Genomic DNA, 26,157 nt, shown 5'->3' with positions numbered 1-26,157 from the left:
TTATCACTGTCTGCACAGATCATATCAACTTTGGCCAGTTAGGTGGATTCCAGAGAAAAACCATGTCTTTACCAATGGACAGGCAGTTTGAGCAGAGAGCAAATTCAGTCTGAGGAGACGGGCACTCACTTGAACTGGCAGAAGATGTCTGCATACTCGGCTGAGATGCTGGAGGCCTGAAGGACCGTCACTCTGAAGGTGAAGACGCTCCCGATCCTCAGGTGCTCCAGACTGTCTTCCAGTGACCCTTCTACATTGGCCTTCAGAGGGCTCTCGATTTCCTCAGCGTCTGCTATGGAGGGGAGTGCCCAGAAGGTCAAATAGAGTAGAGTAGAGCAGAGTAGAGCAGAGCAGAGTAAGGTACAGCAGAGAAAAGTAGAGCAGGGCAGAGAAGAATAGAGTAGTGTAGTGTACAGTACAATAGAGTATTCTTGTACTTCCTTAAGGGGTTTGTTATCATAATAACAAAAGGGCCAATGGACTTTCCCAACACAAACTACGGATAAGAGATGTCTTCAGATGTCATTGACGAGTCAAGAGTCTTGAGATGTAATTGCCATACTGTACACATACTGTACATACTGTAAGTCAATAAATAAGCAAATACAGCAAAGATAGCCAAATTTAATAGCCATAAAATTGAAAACCATAAATAGTAAAGTTGTTCATTTCCTACATTTTTGACTGCTAGAGGCTTTTGAGGTCATAGTAGGAATACGATGTTAGGTATCGAGATTGAGCGTCCAAAAGAAAATGCTGGTAACTCAGCAATTTAAATACATTTCAAACAGACTTTCAGTACTTGATATGATGGCCCATGATATGTGCAACATACTTATGATGCAAGATGTCTGTTAGTCAGTTTGTTATGATTTGGAAATGGTTATGGTTTCTGGACATTAAAACAGGAAATGTTGTGCCACTGTGAGGTTAAAAATGATTTGAGACATTTTAATTGCTGAGGATCCACAAATCTGAGATGAAAATAGTTTTGAGGTTAACAATGCACAGCAAGTCCTGCTTCTCACATCTTTACCAAGTCTCCATAAAATGAAGTCACACCCAGTCCCACAAACTCTGTCACCATAACAGCCCAATACAGATCCTCATTGTCCATTACCTGTGCAGGTGTTATTGTTGACCTCATCTGCTGAGGGTCCCATGTCTGAATTCTGCCCTTCCCCTTCAACGATGCGCAGCTCTTCCTGGGACGTCCCGGAGCGGGACATGCCCGTCGAACAGGACTCTGTCTGGAACTGGCCGGTCAAAGGAACAGGTAACTCGAAATGGAACCCAAAAAAGAAAACATTTCTCCTGACCACGATCCACAACCCCCCACCCCCAGTTAAGCTGCGACAGCTCACCTTCTCAAATTGCTGGTCCTCAAAGGAAATCTTGGCGGTTCCCGACTGTCGCACGCCAGAGCCGTAGTCAGGGGCCTCCTCGTCGGCTGGAGGAAAACACAAAAGGCCTTCGCTTCACTTCTCCATCTAGTTACACACAGCCCGCTCCTCATCCCACTTCAGCTCAACTTGGCAGGGAGAGCACAAACTCAGCTGCTGACCCTTCTTTATAATGAATCTGAAAACATCTCAGAATGTGTGAGGGAAAGAGCTCCCCGTCCTGAGGACCTTACCCGAAATCGCCTGCACGGCAACCCTCAGGAAGCCTTTGACCTCTCCCTTCTCGCTAACGATGGCCACCCGGTGCACCAGGGGCACGGGGTAGAGCAGGTTACTCAGATACACAAAGGCCCTGTGTGGAGAGATGGAGGGGTAGAGTGGTGGTGGTGGTGGTGGGGGGATAAGGGAATGGTGGGAAGGGTATGTTGGGGGGTGGGGTTGGGGGTGGAGACAGAAAGCACAGAGAGATCAGGGGAACCGCAGACACATGGACACACTGCACTGGACGACACAACACCGAGCCGCGAAAGCAACCAAACAAAAGCCGCATCTGCTCCAGCGATAGCCAAAGGAGTCCTTTACTGCATTTACGGTTTGGGCCTTTTTGATTCAGTGCCAATTCTCCGAAAGGGGCGGGCGGGCGGGGCGGGGCTGGGGGTGGGGGAGTGGGTTGGGTGTTCTGCTTCAGAGACAGTGCGGGACAGCTTGGTGAGGCTAAGGAGCACGGGTATGCAACTGAACTACACCCCTCCCCCTTAAAAAAAAATGGAACCACATTGTGTGCTTTAAATTTTTTCATTAGTCAACAGGTGCTTTAACAATCTCTTTTATGGTCAACAAAAGCCTCTTATTTCTACAACTCTGACAAGGGAAACAGACAGCAATAATTAAAAAGACCTTTTAAATTCACAATGCAACCTATGAGAAGGTACCTTACATTCCCGATGACTGGAAATTCATTAAACAATAAAGTCACCTGCACTCTTATCATTATAAACGATACTCACCAACCACTCAACTCGCCTCAATTTCCTCCCACAGCACAAATAATACCATCTCTTGTTTAGTCTATTCCAGACACCACTGCGGGCTGATAATTATGCTTCCCTGCTCTGAGATCGATTATGTCTGGCAAAAACATCTAATCACCTCATGAATATTCACAGAGCAGGCTGACTGTCCAAAATTACTGATGGCCATTTGCAAACGAGAGCCATGATTCTGCTGCTGACCTAATTGAATGGATTGATTTTAGTGTAGCAGATATTGATGAATGCATTAGGTATTGGAAAATCTAACTTCAAAATATTCAAGGAAATTTCTGATCATGTCCATGACTTCCATCTATCATGACACAATTAGCAATAGCTAAACCTCTACCAACACGTATGTGTTTCACCTGCTCATAAGCCTTACGGATATCAAATCATAACAAATCAGAAGCATTGAGATTTCAAAAATTAACCGGAAAAAGCGCTTTGACATTTCCCATCGGAATTTGATTCTTTTCTAGCTTCAAACTTAGAAACATCCCTGACAGATGCTATGGTGTGGCTACAGAAAAATTCAGAGCTGACAAGTCAAAGCTTTTACATCCTGACCAGGACCAAAATACCCAGCATTCTAAAGGCAAAAGACCCACTCCTCAGCTCACTGCTATATGCAGTGCGTAGGCATGAAGAAGCAAGTAACGCTGCAAAACCCACCATGACCATGAGAAGCAAGCAGATAATTAGTAACCAAAAATCATTTATCATCATCGATAATGGCTATTGTAAAAATAGCCAAATAGCTATCGTAAAAAGCTCATAGACAAGTTTGATTCTACTCGTTTTAGAAATTTCAGCCTGTTGTCTTTGCTTCCCAAGACCACTGTATTTTGCAGCCTAGGACTATATTTCCCAAGAGCAACTGGGACAGGAAGGGTAAAGGAGTGGCAGGAAGTGGGGTAGAGGGGAGGAGCTTACGACAAGATTGGTGAGGTGCAAAGATGGCATGCTCAGAAGAAAACGTCCACGCAAAAGCTTTTTTTTACTTTAAATTGTTGACTAAAAAACTGAAAGCAAAGTAAATTTAACTAAAATTAAAATATAAAGTACAGGGCTAAGCTTAACCAATAGTGCCAACAGCTAAAAAATATGAAAAATTGAAACCAAGGGACAACAGAAATTAAAATAAGCACACTTCACAGTCCTAGACTCACAGCTGCTGTGTGTGTATGCGCAGGTAGGTGAGAGTGGGGAGCCAATTAATCAGAAATATCCATATAAAATTTGAAAAAACGTCAAAATAAAATTGTGCTCTGGCATGCCTAATAGAGACAGCTGCAGTAGAAACCAGCTCTTTCATCTTGAGACCCTGAGTCTTCCTCAATCACCAGTCTGTTGATTAATGAGTCTACCAATGGTATTCATCAATATCCATGCCGTTACAATGAAAATAAAAGTAATTTTTTTCTTTGATGAAAAGCGCTCATCTAAATAATACAACGTAAAAAACATCTTAGACATGCTGCAGTTACTGTTTTTGTGAGTTGTGAGTTGGGTCTATTACTGAGTTTAGCATGCTATTCTGTCATACAGTTGCATCACATCTCCTGACCCATAATAATTCATCTGTTTTGACACGTTTTCATGACATGTAAAAAATTTTCCTTTTTGTATAAATAAAATTAATGGATTCAAACAGTGTATCATTGTAATGATAGCAATGCCACTTGAAAAAAAATTATTTTTCTTGTTGCTGTCGTTGTCCTCAGCTTCAGAAAATGTGAATATCCTGCTCATTTTCACTACATGGGAGTGACAGACTGAATCATGCTGATATTCACCAAAAGCTTTCCTTAAATAAATAACACATTGTAAGTGAATGTATTGTAGTCGGGTATCCATTTGAGTGTATATAACTGTACCTGGAAGTACAACAAACATTTTGCCAAAATGAGGGTTCAAAGTGATGAAATGATGCAAGGAGTGTTATGTTACTATGGGTATATCGATGTATTTCTAAGAAACCAGCAACATAATTTAGGGACTTTCCTGCGATACTTGACTTTGCAACCATGTCAATTACTGCTGTCAGATTTATGAGAACCAAGAGGGGTAATGGAACAAGGCAATCTGCATTTTTAGCATGGAGGAACACTCCATGTTGAAATTATGCCAGGCAGGTTAAGGCTGTGACCCAATTTTGACCCAATTGCTCATAAAAAGTGCAGACACACTGCATGTAGTGTTCAATTTGATCAGACTTGGCCAGACATATGTATCTCCATTAGGCTTTCATAAAACACATATGACAGCTTATTCCTTATACTCTAAAACATTTACGACCAAATTAAGTACTTAATGACCGGTAATGCATAATGGTTTTTTCTTGCAATTAATTTTATATGTACATGTATAAGTCCACTTTAGCTGCCAAAAAGCACTTAAATTGCTTCTGAATGCTTAAAAAAAGAAGCTCATGTGAGTATGACAAAGGATTTATCAAGGGATTTTGATGGTGCACCTACTAACCTAAGGTCGAGGTTTATACTTGTTGCTTAGTGATACATACTGACCATATATTGACTCCACCTCAAATAGTTTCAGTTTACTTGCTGCTGGTGATTCCCTTTGCACCGAGCAGGGCTTCCCAAATTTTCTTTGAGTCCTCTGTGTCTGGTTTTTGTTCCAAATGAAATAACCATTTCCAGCAACTAATCAGCTGTTAATTGAAATGTAGGGGCTATTTTTTGTATACTTAATTGATTGATTGATTGATTGATTGACTGACTGACTGACTGGCTGACCTGCTGATTTATTAATTGACTGAAAGGCAAAAACACATTGTAGTTCTACATTCTGAAAGTGCTGATACCTGGTTACAGATGTCGCACATTTGTTGCTTGGAAAACAAGTCAAAAGGCAATGAGCCAAACCTGCATACTCATAAACAATATAACAGGGGTGTGTAGAAACATGTTCTCAATTGCCTTAATCAATTACAGAATTGGCTGAGACAAAACCAAGTATACATAGGACTCTTCAGGTCTGAGTTGGGAAACCCTGATATACAAGATTTACACAATCACTCTGGTTCAGAAAGCTGACATAGTAAATGCTAGCTGAAGTAGTTGAGGGAAAATTCCAGGCTAGAACGCTTACATGGTTATTAAATGTGTAGCAGTGATGTGTAATTCATTCCAGGGTTTACCACCTGAGTTATATATTTCACTTAATTAGCTTGTGCTTAATTAGCACATCTAGCTGATTGGAACAAAATACTGCATGACGTCACGTTTTCTACAGAACTCAAGTTTAGCTGTAGAAAACAGAAATACCACACAAAACAGGGAAACTGGTATACATTTTACATCGCCAATATGCACATTCTGACGATGTCAAAGTGTTTTAGCCTGGAATTTTCTTTTAAGCCTCTAGCAGACCTGGGTCAAATGTGTATTTGAAATATTTAATACTGGCAGTAAAATTTGACACCCCTGCAAATCGCTGAGAATTTTAATAATGTTACTAACCAAAAACACACAATCACATACAAAAATTTTGTTGTGAACACTGGTGAAAAATGATGTTTCTTCTGAAATTGGCAGTAATCTTGGTTGGCTAAAGTATTAAATTTTAAAGGGGTAAAGTACTTCAAATACATATTTGACACAGGCATGCTATCTGTAATATAGACTTGATCTGGCACATAACAGGTATTAAACAATTAAACAGGGGACTGAATGGAAAACATAAATCTAATTATTTTTTACCCTAATGACAATCCCCATGTTACATTCAACCCATGTTAAACCCATGGGACTCTCTAAAGATTCCAGTGCAGCATGACTGCATTAAATAAACAAAAAATGAAATAATATTCCAAATATTTCAAGAACTCATCTTTTCCGGCCTGGATTTCAAATGGAAACTCTTCTCCTATTAGGTGTTAATAGTCTAGTTTCCATGTCAGCTGTGTGTGTGTGTGTGTGTGTGTGTGTGTGTGTGTGTAAGAGCCTCGTGCCCTATATGTCCCCTCCATGTGAGGAACAGCCTCAGCTGAATGGAAACACGGCTAGGTGTGGGCGGACACGGCGGCCGTGGACAGACCGGCGTCTCAGTGTGAAAGAGCTAGTTTCCTCTCCCAGCATGCTCCTGAAACCTCACCAACCTTCCCACTACACTGAATAGAGGCGAGCGGTCGTAAAAGGGGTCCTGGCCTTCGCTGGAGCCCGGGCAGCGCTCTCCCTCCTCTCCCCCCAGCTCCGAGCACGGGTCGTCCAAAAAGATCTCATCGTCCAGGTCCTCCAACTCCTCCTCCTCCTCATCCTCCAACTCCTCCAACTCCTCCAACTCCTCCAACTCATCCTCCTCCTCCACCTGACCGTCATGCCGCTCGTCGGCAAGCTCGGTAATGTCAGAGTCGGGGTCGGAGAAGGTGGGGGAGGGGGTGAGATTGGTCATGCGCTCGCTCATGCACGTGTTGAAAATGGGGGTGCTAGTGCAGCCAGAAACATGGGAACTGGGTTAGTACAACAAGATAAACACACACAAGATTAATCCTACTGGCCAGTATTTCTGAGCCACAGCACAAGCCTTGCCTCCAACTGGACTGACAGCGAGAAGCTCGCTTCAATTCCACGACTGTCCCAATCAGTGCTTGTGTGCTGTAAGAAAACTTGCATTTGTAAATTGCAGGTTTTTGTGGCAGGGGGATGGGAGGGGCATGCTGTCAGAGGTTTTCGGGTTTCAACAAGGATAATGCTGTGGAAAGTGGTAAATGGAGCACCCAAAAGGTACAGAGAATGCAACTTTAGTCAAACTTGGAAATTCAGATCATGGCATACTGGAAAACAAGGCACGTTTTGGCCCCCGACTGATGACATGCAGTTCCGTCTCCTTCTCAATGCTTTGATGGGCAATTATAAGAACGGTTTTCAAAAAACATACGAGACTATTAGGTTTGGAATCCCCATTGATCTGTTTGATTTTAATACCACTATCCAATCGAAAATGCAATTCAGAGTGCGAGAAAAGAGGCCTGATATTTCGTCTTGTAGGAAATAAACACATTTGTACTTGAGCTAAGATTTCATTCCAAGCTGTCCAATCCACTTCAGCATAAATTTGATAACTCAACGATTTGTTACCGACATTCTATTTCTGTGCAATGGCCAATGATTCATCCCTGTGGGGATCAGCAATCTATTGATATCCCAGCTAACACACAGTGTTCTATTTTCTCAGTATTTCCACGACATTACTACATTACTACAATGTCACAGGAACGTTGTGAGACTGTGTGTTGGCTGGGATTCAGGTTAGAGGATTCACTTTGCAACCTAGTTAAATCTGGTCTGAAAACCATTCGTTAAATACGTAACATCATGAAAAAACACAAGTACATAAAGACGTCTGCATGTTCTCTCTTTAAGATGTCAATTGTGAAACAAATACAGTAGGGTTTCCCTTGTATGGCAATGTCTCCCCAATTTTAAGTTTGTCGCACACCCATCATGTTAGCTTCCATGAACAGAAACATTCGATGATGGTGCGAAATGGGTCAGCTTGCAGTCATTCTGAGGACGACCGTGAGAGCGACCACGCTGCCACTCACCTGCCCACCAGGCGGAACCAGGGAAAGCGGTCGTAGAACGGGTCCCCGCCCGTCAGGACGTTGTCGCAGTCCTCGATGGAGTGGCTGGGAACCTCAGCAGCGCGGTCGTACATCTCGCGCATCAGCTCCAGCCTCTGCCTGCAGGGGGCATCGCAAACCAGGGGTAAATCATAAACGGTTAAAAGTTAACATGGAATAAGGGAAACATCACCATGAAATGTGACAAGTGTGAACTTATAGATGCTTGAAGCAACTCCAAATAATTTGTATTCTGTGAAAATAATAATTATAATAGAACTCTCTAAAATGAGAGGACTCATCGCTTCACTAAGATAACAAAAACGTAAATGTCTGGAACTAATATGCTAATATGAATACATGGTAAATATATAGACTGTATACACTGTACATTAAGCGATGTGTTAGCGGGCTGTCAGTGCTCTGGGCCAGTTTAATATTAATATACTGTAAATATACAAACTGTATACACTGTATATTAAGTGATGTGTTTGTGGGATGTCAGTGCTCTGGGTCAGTTTAATATGAATATACTGTAAGTATATGAACTGTGTATACTGTATATTAGGTGATGTGTTTGTGGGTTGTGAGCGCTCTGGGTGCAGCACCTGAGCTTCTCCAGAGTCCAGTAGTGAGTGGCCCCGTTCTTCTGGTCCTGAACCTCCACAGCCACGATGGTGCGGGGGAATGGGCGATTCTCCCGCTCTTTGGCAGCGTCAGGGGGCAGGAGGTCAGGGGGCAGAGGTGAGTACAGTGTGTCTGTCAGCAGGACGAACTGGAACTGAACCTGTGGACAGAAAAGGCAGGTGATGATCAGCATGTGACTTCTATTTGAACAGACTTTTCTCACAACTATTGGCCACCAATGCGGGGCTGTACACAACCAATTCACACACTAATTTGGAATGTCCAATTTGCTATTGAAAACCATAACCCAGTTCATTGGTCCCTAATACCCAATCGGGAGAGTGATGACATCCATGGTTCTCCTCCGAAGCACATGGTGCCATCAGACTTTTTCTGTTCTCACTGCAGGCCACAGCTAAGCTTGAATAGAGTGGAGTCGGAGGAAGACCTTTTAAATGCAGCTTTGGCATGCAGCCCATGGGTGCTCAATCGGCCAGCAGGAGTCATGAGAGAGCAATGAAACATAACCGAATTAACCTTACTGTACCCTGGGTGATGCAAACACCAATTGCACATCACCCTCTACCAGCCACAGTCAACACTGGCATGGCCTTGATCCAAGTCCACAGGGCTCATCCATGCAACACAGCACAGTGCCTGAGCCATCTATTCCTTACATTGTTAAGGACCACTGAACTACACCATAGGTGGCCACTCCTTGTCCTGGAAATATTTGGTCTAGAGTTTCAGAGATAGATTTCACAAGCTGCCAACTGCCATGTGGAACAACAGGAGATACATTACCATATAAGAAAAGGAAATACTACTTTAAGCTGGAGCTCTGTCATTTTCTTTCTCTCCCACACAGAAGAAGTAGTTTTACAGTGGCAGTTACTAAACGTGTTCCTCCATGTGCCCGGCCCAATGCCCACCTTCTTCTTCAGCTCCACGCTTATGGCATTAGCCTCCTTCAGGAAGATGGCATTGCCCCACAGCAGGTCCCTGAGGGAGGTGAACTGGTAGCACTTCCACTTGCGGAACGCCCACAGCGCCAGCTCTGTCTCCTGCTCCGACCATTGCACTACGGAAAAATAGATTACTTACACAAGCAGGACTGGCTGCCTTAGATCCTTTCATCATTTTTATCATTTCTATAGTGCAGTTCTTAATGGTGCAATCTCATGCCTTGGATCTCCAGAGATCTACTCTTTAATATTAAGAAGAGCTCTGTAGCTACCTGTCACCGTGAGCGCAAGAGTAAATGAGAAACCGTATTGATCGTTTAAGGTATAAAATGTGAAAAATTGTGAAAAATGCTACTTCAGAATTCCCCTTCTATTCCTTTCTTCGGAACCTTGCTGTAATGGTGTAGTATCTATCATCACAAATCACATCCCTGCTAAATGAAGCCCCGCCCTGTTACCTGCAGACCAATGACTGCACAGTATTCTCATTAGTGATGCACAATATGAAAGTTCTGGGTCCAAGATCAATAACTGATTTATCTGGCCATATTGGTCAATGCAGGATAGCTCCCTGTTTAAAATAACAGTATAAATGCAACAAAGTTTCTACAATCACAGAAGAAGCAAATGAGCACAGACATCAACTTATGAACAAATTTTGAAACGAATTTCATTTGTACAACAAAATATTTCAACTTGCTTACTTTTATAGCTTTAATTGTGAGTTTGGCTGTTAAACAGAAAAACATAAAATGAATAATAAATTAAATGTTATGCATCCCTAATTCCCACCTTCTTCTTCAGGCTCCTCCTCTTCCTCTGTGGTTTCTGGGTAAAAACGGGAATCCACCTGCTTCTGAAGGGCCTCCAGTTTACTCTCATAATCCTGAGGAATTTAGGAACATCGTAATTCACTTCCGAAGCTTGGATATTAATCAACTTTCCAATTATTTTCCAATTTATAGGGCACAAGGATGTTGCATCTGGGCAGACTTTGGCTCCATGTCTCTGTGGGTTTGGCTCAGACAAAATTTGTATTGATTCCTTGTAATGTCTTTTATTGTTTATTCCTTATAGGTTGCTTCCTTTATTTGAGGGAAATTCCCAGGGAAATGTGTTTTGCTCACCAGTCGTTGCTGTTCCAGCAGGTTGCTGGCCTCTTCTCTCTCTCTGCGATATTGATCTTCAAGCTCCTGTAGCCTGCAGAGAAAATGACTCTGCGTACTATGTACACATGCAAATGCGGTAAACACACTGCACCACACTCCATTTGCATTACCACTGATATCTGTGCCAGTCATACCACCACAGGCCTCCATCAATAAATAAAGAACAAAAAATCAAGGCTCACTGGATTATCTCTCGGGCTATATCAATAGTTTCTCAGTCTGCCCGGAAATGTCCCTTATCTATGAGCTGGTCTCCTGGGCTAATTTCCTGTCCTATTTACACTGGCACTAAAACATTTGTCTGCTTCCACTCCCTGGCCTCTTCTTCCACGAGGGGGTGGTCCCTCCCTACCTCTGCTCCATCTCCTGCTTCATGTCGATGCCCTGCTTCTCCAGCAGCTCCCTCTGGGCGAAGGCCCAGTCCACGGGCTCCACGGGGGTCTCAGCGCAGGGCGTCCGCTCCCTCTCTTGCCGGGCCTGCTCTGGGTGGTTGAACCGGAACACGTGGCTCTTCCCCATGATGATGCGGTTCCCTGGAGGAGAGCAAAAAAAATTAATCAACCGAATTCTGGAAGAGCACTTCCAAGTCTACTTCCAAACATATTTGAGGAGAACGCAAGTAAAAAATATTCTAGTTCTATTAGTTCTATTATTATAGTTCTATGGTACAGCCATATAGATTAGCAATAATGAGGATATCGATGCTAGCAGGAAACTTGTACTGCGCACCCGATACTGTATTTATGTCTTGTTTGTTGATCTATGGATGTATTTATCCAGCAAGGAAATTTTCATTACATATTTAATAGCCCATATAGATTTATATTCTACTTTATTAATGAGCACCCATCAGAGGTGAGCTGTGCTACTAAAGAGGTAGCTGCCATGAACCAGAGCTACAGGTGCTGTATTTTCTTGGGGGCGAAGACCCACCTGATCGGAGGATGGTGGGCTCCGTCACCCTCTTCCCGTTGACGTAGGTCTCCGACCCCTCACAGGGTTCGAGAGTGACCACTGCTGCAAGAAGTGAGACACCACAGTGAGAGGACAATCACGATGACACGCGTAGTAACAGCAGTTAGGGAACCGGATTTACAAGAGAGGCTGTGGGTTGATCTCCCAAGTGGAGTATCGCCATTGTACCCTCAATTGAGGTCCTTATCCTGAAATGATAAGGGCCTTCGTGATAAGTGCATACGGGGACAGTAACGCAAACACGATGGCTGGGTAAACCATCCTGGATAACAGTCTGTGCCAGGCAAATTGCACAAAGCAAATACAACCGCAGCCTCTGTTTATCTCTGTTCTGTCGATAATGTGGACCAGTGCCAAGCATGCAACACATCACTTTTCTGGTGTGTGTTGTTCAGTCTGCTGTATGATGTCTAAAAATGGTATTGCAGTGGTCCTTACCCCTAGTTCTATGGAGCCACAAAATCTGCTGGTTTTCTTTAAGAAGTGTCCCTCAGCACAAAGCAGTAAAACAAAAATCAGATAATGTGGCTTCCCAGGAGCAGGAATGAGGACCAGTATTGTACAATCTAATACATTTTCATAACTTTCCTGATGATTTCCCTTTATGAGTTCCTCCTTTCAGGAAAACAAGGTGCTATTGCGTTGTAGAACACAGCGGTTCACCATTACTGGGGCTTCATGCCACAGTCCCAGCCCACGGGCCCTTAAACTGTGTGCAGGTACCAGGGGCCTCACCTTCATTGAGCGGGCCCATGGTACTGGTGAAGGTGCAGTGCTCATCCTTGATGAAGTGACCACTCAGGACGATGTCCTGCCGGTGGCCAGCGTCCTCACGCCCCACCCTGAACACAGAACAGAGCAGCGCATCAGCAACCGCTAAATCTGAACACAACGCATGTTTTGTGTCACATATTTTTCTTCAGCACAGTTAAAAAAGATGAATTGACCGGTGGCTGTACCACCAGCTAAACTGTGAACTGAATCCAGACTTTGGTGTTCAGGCTGTTGTTGTAAACGAGAAGCCTGTTTTGTTTAAAGAATGGTTAAATACAAAAATGATATGCATATTACCGCAGAACACCACAGAACCTTGTAAAAATTATGTTTAACAGTGTCTCTCACCTGGTGATTCCATCTTTAATGTAGTACAGCAAGCACTCTGACATTAGGGGGTCTTCATTGAGGTTCACCAGGTGGGGGGTCTGTGGAGAGACATTAATTATTCTTCTATAATTATTGAAAAAAGGCAGTAAAATAATATAAACAGAATAACAAATACATTTCTTGCACTTCTAGGGTCTGGACAACATTCACACAAAATTTCATTTTCATTCTTTAAATTTAATTATTCACAAACATACAGTGACAGCTTTCTGCAGTGTCCTTTTACAGATCTGTGTTGTCCACTAAAAGGAAAAGGATCCAAAATGACTGAATGAATGGAAGTTCATGGAGGTAGAAGATCCAAATAAGGTTCTGCTTTAGAATGTCATGTGTGACGCTGGGAAAGGTGATACAGGAGCAAGAAAGGGCTGCTGTCTGTTCAGTATTTTGGCCACCTGGGAGAGCTGCAGGACTACAGGCAGCATCAACCCTTCTTAGGCAAGGCGACAGTAGCGGCTCAATGCCAATCAGCAGATGCTGCCTATTGCCTAATTATTGGGTTATATAAAGGGGTGACTCTTAGGTTTAAAGAAAGAGGCCTTTTTGCAACACAGTCACAATGTCTCCTAGCTCTCCAGCTGCTGTTTATTGACGACTTTGTCATTATTATTTCACGGCCATGTGTTTTGTTTTTGGAACTCAAGTGCTGCAAATGTTGCCTGTTCTCTTCACACCCCAAGGAGGAACTAATATAAGGAGCACAAACATATTGTCATATTGTCCATTCATAACCTGGTATGGTGACCACCCCCAGCACAGCGTCATACATGATTGAAAGTGAGTCACTGGGAAGCTATATGTGCAGTTGCATGCATAATGAAATAATCAATTACATTAAGTTTTTCGAGACTTGCTTACAATCTAAAGTGGCTAAGCAGTTGCACTACATCAGAAGCAAGGGAAAACTCTGATGTAGAAGAGTGTTTAACCACAGTACCACCACAGAGTGTGTATCTGTGTTTTAACTAATCACTGTAAAAGGTACTGTGTACAGTAATTGCTTACCTAGTAGTGAGGTGGAAAAAAATAGTTTTTAGGGCATATACACAAATCAATGCTTCAGTTCTGCATGTGTTTTCCAAAAGCCTTAGATTGCACTGTACTATAAAATATTTAGACAGCCTACTGCAAACAAAATCTTCTGATAGCCTACTGCAAAATAAATCTTTGGATGGCCTCCTGCAAATAAAACCCGACTGTTCCCTGTTCATTTGTATGTAATAGCTTCCCTTCAAGTGCATCTTTTATGCAATTACGCTTTCACATTTATACAATCTCCTATTTGAAAAGGCAAATAGCTCTTCGGATTGAGCCGCCATCCTCTCTTGAGAGCCATTGTAGATGGCACAAAATGGAGAACATTCTGCTTAGGAAGGAGGAGGCTGGAATTTCACAGCAATATTAGCAGCACACTAACAGAAGTGTTGCTGCAGCACTGCAGCAATGCGATAACATTTTTACTGTCAGCTAGGTGTTCTGAGAACCTTTTACGTTCATTCAGACATAGCAAACCTCATTTGGGAAAGAGTCCAGCAGTGCCATTAAATGCAGGCTAAGGCTTGCGCCACACAGGTTCCAAGACAAATCAACAGAAATCATAATCTTATCAGCCGTTACAAAAGCCCTTTTTTAAACGCGCTATATTAGTATCACACTCCATTAAGTATAATGGGGTAATAGTTTATATGCATCTATTTCCAGAACAGTCTGGTGAGATCTACAGTAATGACATCCATAAGCACGGTGTTGGCCTCTTGGGGGAAACCTTACCTTTTTTGGTGAAAAGACCCCCACGGTGCCTCCGTCTTCTCGCATGGCCACGCCCATCTCAGCCAGCAGAGCTTCCCTGAAATAGCCAACAGAGTACAGCTATTTAACCTTCCAGCGCTCTTAAGAGCTGTTATCACCCATTGTGACAATTCCTGAGACTGCATGAAAAATGTGTCAACACGTGAAACGTATTTCGACATTCCTGGGCCACGTCTGTGGACATCGGGGATTTCTGGCCCCGGATATTCCTGATTAATTCATGGACTCTCCCCGCACTGAAATTTTATGGCGTGCGCTGAGACGTGAATGGCCATGTCTGCTCATTTATGCCAATGTCTGGACAAGCACATCTACATCTACGATATTATGTACATTTCCAACACACAGACGCTGTGGTTTCCGACACTGGCACGGCCACATGGCAGGAAATGTCTCCATTTTCGGACTTATGTCCGCCCGTAAATGCACCTTTTCACGCAGTGTGATGTCTCAGGTGAACTTTAAAGGGAGATATGGCACTGTAGACTCCTGGAGGTTTTGAGAATGAGGGCTTGATACAGGCTGCCTGAAGCACATAACTTTAAATGGGTGAAAGGGGAATGAGGTTTCATGAAACCAAGAATGGGCAGAGCAACCATATGCTATCAGCCACTCACTGAATTTACCCAAACAGCAGTTTGTTGTGGAGAGAAAAGCATTGGGATTGGTCAAATAGGTCGATGATTGACAGCTCATTCTAGATCGACACATTACGAGGTTGTGACTCACTGATTTTAACCTAGGTGGAGGGCAAAACCTTGTGATTGGTTCTGATAAGTTAGTGATTGACAGCTCACTGTACACTGGCTTCACATTTTACGGGACCTTAAACCTCTGCCACCTCAGTGGGTGTGGTCTGGCTCACCTGTCCATCCGAATGGCCTCTGTGCGACGAAGCTTCTCCTCCCAGGTCTCATTGAGCTCAGCAATGATCTTCTCAGTTTCCTAGGAAATGAAAAGGTCAGGATAGCTAAAACATCTGATTGTTCTGGATGAACAACATTATGGTCCACCCAATCACACTTCAGGGTTCCAAGAAAATGTTCAATTTAGTCAGGAATGAAAATCCATGGCTGTTGGGCCTGCTCTCAGAAAATTCTTAATTCTTATTAATAAGGTTATTGCTACTCAGTATAAATCCTAGAGTTCAGGTGAGGCCTGGACATCTTAATAAAGAACACTTGTGGAGCTTGAGATGGTGATGAAAGATGAAAGTGGAACTAACAATACATACAAAGTAAATAATATGTTCATACTCACATGAATGTGGTTTTGAGAACTAACTTAAAGCAAGCCGGCTTGCTAGCTACCCATTCTATTGAACATACAGTACATTAAGTTATTCAATTCAGCAAGAAATCTGGCAATTTAACATCTGTTCAGGTAACTTCTAAAATAAGATTTACTTCTTGTAATGCGTGTATCTTCATCAGCATATTTTCTTGAATGACTAGGCATTCCTCACCAACTATTCCAATATGCCAATATGACTCATCTAGTTTGTAAGCAAGACCACTCACTCGTGATGAGATTGAATAGGACCCCACTGACTCTCATTCAAACCTGAATGCTACTTCCTCTGCATAATGCTATACCTTGTGTGGAGCGGAAATCCAGCAGTGGATCTTATTAGTAGATGAGAGGCCACGTGGCTGATGGGAAATGTAGTGCAATTTTTACCCCCTAGAGCTCACCTTCAGCCTCTCAATGGCCTCCTCACTGCCCGGACTGAACATGATGCGGTCATGGAGGCTGTTGATGGATCCGGCTCGGCTGGACAGGGCGGACAGAGACGGGGAGGGGCTCATCCCCGTCATGGCATTGGTCACTGTGGAAAGATCACCCTTTTGATTGACAGCCTGGTGATTATATTTAATATCCTTGTAATCCGACAAATCTGTCAGAAGAAGGGGGGAAGTTAAGGGAGAAGGCGCCGGAGGTGGGGTAGGAGAGCAGGAGGCGAGAGAAAAGGATTACAACAGAGAAAAGGTGGGAAAAGTGTGGAACAGGGGAAAGAAGAAAATCGCTTGAAATAAATCCTGCAAAAAAAGCAAGAACTGAAATGCAAATAATGATGTTGGAGGGAAAGAAATAGGTGCAATTCAAATGCCCTGTGAGGGACGTATAGAGCCATTCAAGACTATTAACGATGAGACACTGACATCATATGGCACCTCAAAAAGTTTTAAAAAAGCACTCAAAAGCAGGACACGTCATAAAGTGTAGGAAAGCAATGGGAAAATTCATTAAGCTCATTACTGCACAGTAAAATGTTCAGTGTTAAACCAACTCTTACAGAGTACATATGGTCCCTATTGGAGTCGAATTAACGCTGGTCATTTTACTGTGTGCATAACTCACATCTTGCACTGAAATTTGTGTTCTGATATATATTTTTTTGCATTAGTAAAATGATGCTTATTTGCACAAGCAGTATGATGTACAAATGACAAGCCAGCCTACAGCAACTTATGATGTACATCTAAATGGCAATCAAAATAATCCTGAAATATGATCAGCATGCATCATTTCCATAAACTCTAATTCAGGGCTGCTAAATCCCCCAATAAATACCAAATGAGATGGAAGAAAAAAGACAAACATTCAGGTTCTCAACCTTCCTTAGTGTGCTTATGAAGGCCGATTGCTGAAATATCCTTGCATATAAAAACACATTAAATCTTAATGGCAATATTGGTGCGCTGCCTCTATTTCTTAACACTTCATAAAATCTTCCATTTTCATCACTTATGAAAAAGGCTGGTTTTAAAAGATGAGGTTGAGGATCTGTCATTTCTCTGTGACATCGAGAATAGGAAATGGGATATGTAGTGGGATAAGGCAGGCGATACAGCAAGGCCGACAGCCCCCCTGAGGAGGGAGCCCTGTCCGAGCAGCTGAGCTTCAAAACAAACAAGCACCCCTGAGCTAAAGAGCACTCCTACAGACGTGTCTCTCTCACACACACACACACACACACACAAACACACAACAAAACAAAACGCTCACACGTGATTTTACACCACGACAAACGCCAAATCCATTGCGCCGTGTTTCGTACTTGGCCTGCACAAATCGGCCATGGACAACGCCATAAATATCCCGTTCCACAATGCGAGGCTCAGGTTAGTACAAGGCATCGATTCTGAGATCTGACTGAATAGCGGTCTTGGCTTTAAAGGCCGACCCGCGGCTTGATTTACGGCGTTTCTGGGAGCACTCAGCCCGGGCTCGGGCGATCATGTTGCAGTTAAAAGGAGGACCGAGGCAGAAAATGCATCCTGTGCCCCACTGCTGAAGAACATTATGAAATCCATTACAGGGCAAACAGAACCCTCAACCCGCGGTACGACAGGAACGGACCTGTTACAAAACTAGGAATACGGACTGACCAGCCGTGTGTGAAAACGCAATTTTCGCCCAAATACGCCAGTGGTTTTATTGTTTAAAAATATCTGTTTTTTCTAATATTCTTTGATATTATCCCTATTCCTCTTAAAATGGATATAGCTTCTAACATGCTTCATGGAACTGTGCTACTTAATCATACAATATGCATACAAAATAAATATAGACCAGTATTTTTTTCAAGATGGAACAAGCAAATGATTTTCTCAGTACAACAGATTTCAGCAAGTACGCCACTGCTATGGCAACACATATCTGTAGTGTCGTCAAATGACTCACAGCCAGAATAAATAACAAACCCTTTTGATTCTTGCTTTTATCCTGCAGGGATAATTGATAAGAAAGGCTGAGAATGTACCGCTTGCTGATAACAATCCTCAACCTCTATTTGATTGTTTTTCATAAGCATAACAGTTCAAATAGCTAATGTCATGTAACTGCATATTCCTTTCTGGCTGCAGATTTCTTGATTGGATCTGATGCAGAAACGATTCTGTGCGCTTCACGTAAATTGATTTTGGTCATAATGAAGGTGATTTTCTAAAGCAAATCTCTTATTTCTTTGCTGTAATTACAATGAAAATTGAATATTGAGAAGTACACTGAGGAAAATGCAGCCAGATTAAACATAACTAAGAGTAGAAAGCAATCTTCCCTGAATGATCCCTCTGGCCATGGTTATTAATCATGATGAATAGACTCAGAGTCGCCATGAGTTTAATGTTGAATTCCCTGCTTCCCTCATTTACAGTTCACTGGCACTATAATTCACTGTACCTTTTCAATTTAGTCCAATCAGCGTGTTGTCATTACACAATTATTGGAAAAGACCATGCCTTTTACCAAGATTGCAATCTATTTTCAGCTCAGCGCTGGCTTGTAGCCCCTGTCTACACTTCCTGATTAAGCTTGCACCAGAACATATTTGAAAGAAAGCTCCCACGGATCCATCCTGCAAATGCATTCGCTCTCTAGCGCTTGCCACCTCCCCTGGCAGGCGGAAGCTGGGTACAAGTTCAGGGTTTGGGATTTGGGGGGGTGGGGCAAGCATCTGCGGGGTCAGTAGTTTCACGGGCCAAACGGAAGCCCATCAGGGATGGACTGTGGAAACAGGGGAGCATTGTGCTGGCTCTTAAGCATACATACCCTGCGACATTTATATCTATTTTAATTTGAAACCAGTGTAGGACTGAAATGGTCAAGCATTACATGGGTACTGAAATGCATACCGTAAACACCGACAATAGGAACTTCCTTATGTTCCCCCAAACCCTTACACAGAATACATGTGAAGTCTAGAGCAAAGCTACTGATGCAATTACTGGGCAGGATTTTTCTTGTTACATGTCCAGCCATGTAAAAATGTGTCATGAGCCATGTAATGTAATCTAGGTAGAAAACGAGGAACATCAGGCACTTCTTGCATCTGCCGAAGCTTACTAAGCATCTTAGCGTCTGTATTGATTTCACAAGAAAGGGCAGGCTGTAGAATGTGGCAGTATGTCTTGTGTTTACAAAGTGGGTGTACTTGTCCAATACTGTTTCAGTGATCTATTTGATCTTAGCTGCGCTCGTTATCGATGTTAACTCCATAAAGTAAGGCACCTGGTGAACGTGTTTTCTCACGGGGATACGCAGCTGTGCCGAGCTGTTCCCTGAGCCCAAGAGCCACAGCCAGAGCAGGAGCCACATTTTGGGCTGTAAAGGCAGACCCGCAGCGCCAGAACAGCACCGGGGGCCCGGGGTCCAGGGCCCGGGGTCCGACCCACGCACCAGGCCGGCCTAACCACTGCCCCGTCAGAACATCGACAAATGAGCATTCCCCACCCTAGTCCTAAAGGACTATTGACCAGATTTCAGCATAATTACTCTATGGATCTGGCAGATTTAGGAAGCATCAACAGAAAGAGGGGAAGAGTGAAACCATGTAGATTTAATGTTAAATCAATTCATTAGTGTTTCTAATTGGGTTTTCTAACTTTGCGCTTAGAAGAACTAGTAAATAAAACTGGCAGGTCTAATTTGACTAGAGAAAGGGAGACAACGATGCAATGACAATTATGGAATTGGCAAACTTTGTAACTGGCAATTGTGCTTCAGAAGTAACTTGCGACTACTCTGAGTCCTGCAACAGCGTTACATACTCTGTTTCTTAGCACTTGACTATTAGTAGATGACTATTTTATACACAACAGGCTACACAGGCTCATGTCAATTGAAGGAGCAGCCCACCTGTCACTGGTGACTACTGGTGCATTTTGAACCCACCCTACCCTTCCCAGGCTAAAGCCAAATTTGCCCCAATACCCTGGACCCCCGGTGATATTCCACTAAAAACACAGCTGAGGCTTAAACTTTAACCTTAGAGCCTCTTAGGTCTTAATCAAGCTGCAAAGCATGGGCGTGCCAAGACACAGTACACACATTTCAAACCAGCAATCTTGGGGCCTGGAGCTGGATGCGCTGAGTAAGAGAGACAGAGAGAAGAAAGCACAGTGAGACACAGTCACCCTCACTTCAGTCTGGGCTCCCCACACACAGCCCTGCTAATGAACAATCACACTGTCATACTGACATGCACACACTGAGAAGTCATTCAGGGAAGGCAAGGGTGGGTTAGGTATAGACCGCACCTATTCTGTGGCTAGGGAGCTTCAGAAACATTGGGGGAGAGGTTGTGGCTGTTATTGTAGTATACAATATACATTAGTTGCCAGCTGTGTCTATGTATGTAGTACATGTGACTGTGTTTGTAGTATACAATATGCATTAGACACTCCAGATGTGACTGTGTATGTAGTAAATGTGGCTGTGTTTGTAGTATACAGTATCCATTAGACTCCGGCTGTGACTATGTATGCAATATATGTGACTGGGTGTGTAGTATACATTATGAATCAAACTCTGGCTGTGGATGTGTGTTGGCAGTATACAGTACACTAAAAAAATGCTTCATTTGATTAATCTAAAATTTTAACTTCAGTTTGTTGCATCTGTTTTTTAGGTTTTCTGAACTGAAAATGTTTAGGTTCATGAAGATTTTAGGTTGAATATCAAATTGAAGTAAAATTTTAGGCTTATCAAATGAAGCATTTTTTGCTTCATTGTATGTATTAATCTCTGGCTGTGTGTGTGCCTGTAGTCTATGTGACTTTGTATATATACTGGTGGGTGACATCACCATTCTGTCGGGGGGGGCGCAGGGACTTACTCTCAATGATGTCCCCGAGGCCTTGGGCGTAGAGGAGGTCCTTCAGCCGGGACACCTCCTCCTTCAGCTCGCGCACCAGACGGTTGTTGGGGTCCTCGTTGATGACGGCGTTGCAGCGGATCTGCTTGGCCCGGTCAGCGTACCTGTGGGTCGTGGGGAAAGGGTTAGGGACATGGCGAGCTATTTCAGCCTCGGCAGAAGTGCGAAGGTTCACTACGGTTAAAAGCTACACTGTAAAATGCAATGAGTTCTGTTGACTCAAAAAAAACTGAGCAAAGGAACTCAAAATATTTCAAGGTTAATTACGTTAACCCAACACAAATCAGCGCTGCTAAGATTGTGCTTTCTAGGTTAATGTCACTAAATTGGTTTAACCTCTATTAAATTCCTTAAATTACTAGTAAATTACTAGATAAATCCAGTTTTAATTGCACCACCTTAAGTATCAACAGCCATGTTTACTTGAATTATTTAACTTCTACCAACTTTTCCAGTTTAAATCTATCTATAAAAAATATCTCTTTTTAGTATAACTCAAAAGTCATGATTAAAAAAAATTCAAGCAAGCCTCACACAAACAGAAGTACTGTCCACTTCATTTTGTGGCTTGAACAGTCATTACTGAAATTAATGAGCAAACGGATGATATTTGAGAGAATGGAACTTGACAGATTTAAGCTGACAATTGCAATTTTTGGAGTATACTGGTCTGGACTCAAATCATTTAGTGAGGATGTCAGTTATGTATTACAGTGTATGGACAAATTCAACTATCTGCAAAGGTCCACGTGCAAACCACGCATGAAGGCTCAGGGTACGTTATGTCCACGTAGCAGGCGGGAGGCAGTGTTTCTCAGAGTGTACCAGGAAAGGCTTGCGGCTGCTACCTTTAAGAGCTTGGCTCAAACACAGCTCAGATCAGCAGTCTCCTCCAGAGGCAGACAAACACCGCACCAGCAAGTTTGAAGGGTGTTTGGAGGGTGAGACTGCAGTAGCCTAATGCTCCTCATTATACTCAGCTGATGAAGCAGGGACAGGATGTTGCTCTTACACAATGTGGTTTCAGTGGCCGTTTCCTCTTTCATACCAACAGTCCAGGATTAAAGACACTGAGGTGTCAATCAGCTTTTGTCCTTAACTTTGACTTACAAATAAACAGGTTTTTTTAACAAGGTTTTATGAGTGCAGTGATCACCTGGATGAAACCTGCAAACTGTGCGAAGAAAAAACTAGCACTTCCATTTACTCGCAAGTCAAAGGACAAGCGATGGTTGCTTCCAGGCCGGAGATGAGGGTGTCCATCTCCTTGCCTGATGGTCCTACCTGAGTGTGCTGAGGGTCTCGTCATAGTTGATGTCAGCAGGGCTAAGGGCAGCTACCATAGCAGTGCGGGAGTTTCCCCCTGAGAGAGGAGAGAGGCCCAGTCAGACAGGGGGAGCGCAGTCTTGCTTAACATATCTTTCTTTATCCATGTTTATCTCCTGGCAATGGCTATTATTCTGCATTATTTTTAATACAGTGTCACCGAAGTCCATCTTCATATGAGCTTATATTGTTTCATATTAACTGTATATATTATATGGCCCGTACCTAGATTCTCTCTCAGTAGCCAGGTTAACACAGAGTCTCTGTAAGGAATAAAGTTTTCCACCTTCTTTTTCTTTTTGTTCTGTGAAACAAATAACACCAAAGAGTCATGTCTTTCTTCCAGGTTTGTATCATGAGTATTCACAAGCATACATGCTGATTGTCGACAAACTGTAATATAGAAAGATTTTTGTGAAGTGTCATACCTTATTTGGACCAGAATCCTAAAAGCAAAAGAAAATGAAACATTTTAACATTATTAAATAAGTCATTTTGAATTTGTAAAGTCAAGCTCAAACAATTGAATACTGATTAAATTGTTAGAAAATGTTAATGGTCCTGACCACTTCTGCTAAAGCAGAGATGACTTTCCCCAGGGTGGTTAGGGATTTGTTGATATTTGCTCCTTCCTGAAAAAGAACGCAAGGGAGCACTCATTTCAAGACACTAAAGCCACCACTCAACATTATAAAACACAAGCAGCCTTGCAAAGAAAAGGGTATTTTTTTTTGTTCAATCCCTCCTCAGTCCATATGTGTACACACATCAAGGAGGTCTTTTCATACACCATATGACCAAAAGCATCTGGACACCCCTTGGTCTGGGGCTGTTTTTCATGATTTGGGCCCCTTAGTTCCATTGAAGGCAAATCTTAATGCTGCCACATTCAATCATATTCCAGACGATTCTGTGCTTGCCGAACAGTTTGGACAAGGTTTCAGCATGACAAGGCCCCCGGGAACACAAGGTCCATATAAAAATGGTTCTTCCACAGTGTGGAAGAACTTCACTGGCCTACAGAGGGCACTGCCCTCAACCCCATCCAATACCTTTGGGATCAATTAGAAAGCCAACTGCGAGCCAAGCCTAATCGTCCAACCTCATTAAAGCTTTTCTGGCTGAATGGAAGCAAATCCCAGCAGCAATGTTCCAACATCTAGTATAAAACCTTCTCAAATTTTGGATGTGATGTTGGATGTCAGGTGTCCACATACTTTTGGCCATGCAGCGTATTACCTATCCATCATCGTTAGACGAACACAAGCTCACCTTCAGTCTGGTGCCCTTGGCCCCTGTGGAATCTGCTCTCTCACTTCCAGCCAGGTCCACTAGACTGATTTTGCTGACCTAAGAGAAACAATGACAGGAATATCATAGAGTGAGACTACTTTACTATGATGCGCATTCATACGCACGTGTACAAACATGCAAGGTGCTTAATATTATATGCATTGGGATATTAGTGCATTTTCTGTAGAGCAGGCCTGGCTGTTCTACAAATGTCCCATTTAGACTTGTGCTAGGATAAGGCTATGAGCATACTGGGGTTTGTGACCGCTGCTATACCTTTTCAGATGTGTTGTCAGTCTCCGCGTCCTGCCTCTTCTGGGTGAAGATGATGTTGAACACGGCGTGGGAACGACTGCTGGTCTCGTTCATGTTCGTCGCCGCCACGGTCCTGAGTGGAGAGGGGGCGCAGGGACGGGGTCAGAGGTCACGGCTCTAACCAGACAAGCTCCCACAAAGATCTGCGACTCGTAACAACGTGCTTTTAAATCAGCGCACGTCATATGTCCAAATATTTTCGATGTATTTCTTCTTGTTCTAACACATTTTGCCTTTTTCTGAGTTGCTTTGACATCTAGCCCCCTTTGTTACCACACCATTAATGTAATGACATGGTAGTCTCACGGACATGATAATCGCATAACAAATAAAGCTGACAGACCTTACTGGACTGAAGGATTACATGGTAATTAAATGGCCAGTTTTTTCCTCAGTGGTAATTAAATCATTTTTACCCCGTCTGTATCGAGAAAAGCTTCAATCCCAGGGGTAAAACACATTGAATATGGAGAGAGCAAGTCCATTTAACCTCCCTATCCTAAAGTTCTAGGAAAAAAGCGTTAGTCATGCTGTCTGACCCTGTACATTCTTATTATGAAGCCGCTTCTAATTAATTCATTCTTTTTGGCTTAGTGACCCTTCACTGCCATGGGTTACAGCTATATATTTTTGCAGTAGGCTGTTAGTTAATGAACTGAATTTGAATTACTTTAATTAAAGAGCCCAAGCTAACAAAATGGCTGAGACTTCATCCTTACATGAAGGGTACTTATCAGTCCACAGTGCAACTCCAATGTCCAATGCCAGACAGTATGACCATACTATTCAGCCCAGACAGCTTGTAAGCTTAAATAGGCAAGGTAACCAGGCCTTCATCAGTGCTGTCGTCTTTGAAAATGTTTACATGTGAATTGTATGAGAGCAAGAAAAAATAAATAATGAGAAGTTAATAGATTGTTTTAATTCATTCATTCTTTCATAACCTCTCACCATACTTTTCAGGTAAGAAATATGAACCCAGCTAGCATGAAACCTGCTATCCTTTCTTTAGAACCCTCTAAACAGAACTTTCCAGTTACATTGTAAAAAGAAACACAGGAAACACATAACTTCCCTGAGGAGGAAGAGGACTTTGATAAGGTGCTCAGCTCCCAGTTACCTGGCTTTGTTTCCAGAGTCCATTAGGTCTTGGATGTCGCTGTACGAGGTGACGGCAAGCTTAGACAGATCTTCCACGTAGGGCCCCATCAGAGGGTGCTCCCTGACCCGCAGGTTGCCCTTATTTTTGGGGTTCAGTAGGTCCCGCACACGCTCACAGTAGATCTCCATGTAGCTTACCTGGGGAGAAGAGAGGACAGACGTTTTGAGGAGGCATTCATCCAGACAGGAAGGCACCATGACATCACTTCCACTGACAGCCATGGCTGTCAGGCAGACAGGCAGAGATTAGGGAACACTCACCTCCACAGAGTAGGACATGCTGTTGTCATTGCCGCTGTCATTGATTTTGGTGAAGAGGTCTTCACAGAGCTGAGGGGAAAAACAAGATGGCTGCTTCAGGGAGAGCTACTTTAAACTGTATTGTTTCACATCATTTTCCAGCCCGGTGCTATACATTCACTGCACCTTCCAAATACGATGAGCACCTTTTAAAATGTAGAACTACAGCACTGAAGTGAAAATCACACTTGCTTATCATGCACATGAACTAAAAATGGATTAGAATAAAAAGGATTGTGTTATTATGCACTCAGATTCTATGTGTTCTATGGCTATTCATATTCTCTGTGTGATACACCTATTCAAGTCCAAGTTTGTTTAGGACGGAGTGTAGCACAGTGGGTAAGGAACTAGACTTGTAACCGAAAGGT

The 26,157-nt window shown here is 42.9% G+C and overlaps 1 protein-coding gene across 22 annotated transcripts in view; it reads right to left on the bottom strand.

Moving 5' to 3' along the window:
• The window catches only part of kif1ab (kinesin family member 1Ab), a 62,092-nt gene that overhangs the window by 15,062 nt on the left and 20,873 nt on the right, over nt 1–26,157 (bottom strand). For 2 of the 22 annotated variants that reach the window (XM_064338884.1, XM_064338888.1), the window contains exons 5-30: nt 25,748–25,816; nt 25,446–25,624; nt 24,287–24,398; nt 23,990–24,067; nt 23,284–23,349; nt 23,146–23,163; nt 22,943–23,021; nt 22,676–22,754; nt 21,353–21,495; nt 16,428–16,630; nt 15,599–15,678; nt 14,695–14,770; nt 12,883–12,962; nt 12,496–12,602; nt 11,719–11,802; nt 11,138–11,318; nt 10,744–10,840; nt 10,409–10,502; nt 9,584–9,732; nt 8,633–8,811; nt 8,007–8,144; nt 6,561–6,887; nt 1,637–1,755; nt 1,365–1,450; nt 1,121–1,256; nt 130–292 (exon numbers count right to left, since the gene is read on the bottom strand). In XM_064338884.1, the coding sequence (XP_064194954.1) occupies nt 130–292; nt 1,121–1,256; nt 1,365–1,450; nt 1,637–1,755; nt 6,561–6,887; nt 8,007–8,144; nt 8,633–8,811; nt 9,584–9,732; nt 10,409–10,502; nt 10,744–10,840; nt 11,138–11,318; nt 11,719–11,802; nt 12,496–12,602; nt 12,883–12,962; nt 14,695–14,770; nt 15,599–15,678; nt 16,428–16,630; nt 21,353–21,495; nt 22,676–22,754; nt 22,943–23,021; nt 23,146–23,163; nt 23,284–23,349; nt 23,990–24,067; nt 24,287–24,398; nt 25,446–25,624; nt 25,748–25,816 (3,122 nt within the window). Of the gene's footprint in view, nt 1–129; nt 293–1,120; nt 1,257–1,364; nt 1,451–1,636; nt 1,756–6,560; nt 6,888–8,006; nt 8,145–8,632; nt 8,812–9,583; nt 9,733–10,408; nt 10,503–10,743; nt 10,841–11,137; nt 11,319–11,718; nt 11,803–12,495; nt 12,603–12,882; nt 12,963–14,694; nt 14,771–15,598; nt 15,679–16,427; nt 16,631–20,565; nt 20,605–21,352; nt 21,496–22,675; nt 22,755–22,942; nt 23,022–23,145; nt 23,164–23,283; nt 23,350–23,989; nt 24,068–24,286; nt 24,399–25,445; nt 25,625–25,747; nt 25,817–26,157 lie in introns of all 22 variants that reach the window. The other 20 variants (XM_064338886.1, XM_064338891.1, XM_064338887.1 and 17 more) reach the window with 15 other exon arrangements.

This window comes from Anguilla rostrata, chromosome 6 (genome assembly GCF_018555375.3).
Source record: "Anguilla rostrata isolate EN2019 chromosome 6, ASM1855537v3, whole genome shotgun sequence".
NCBI classification, from domain to species: Eukaryota; Metazoa; Chordata; class Actinopteri; order Anguilliformes; family Anguillidae; genus Anguilla; species Anguilla rostrata.
The sequence above is the reverse complement of the archived record's forward strand: the minus strand, read 5'-3'. Positions and strand labels throughout refer to the sequence as shown.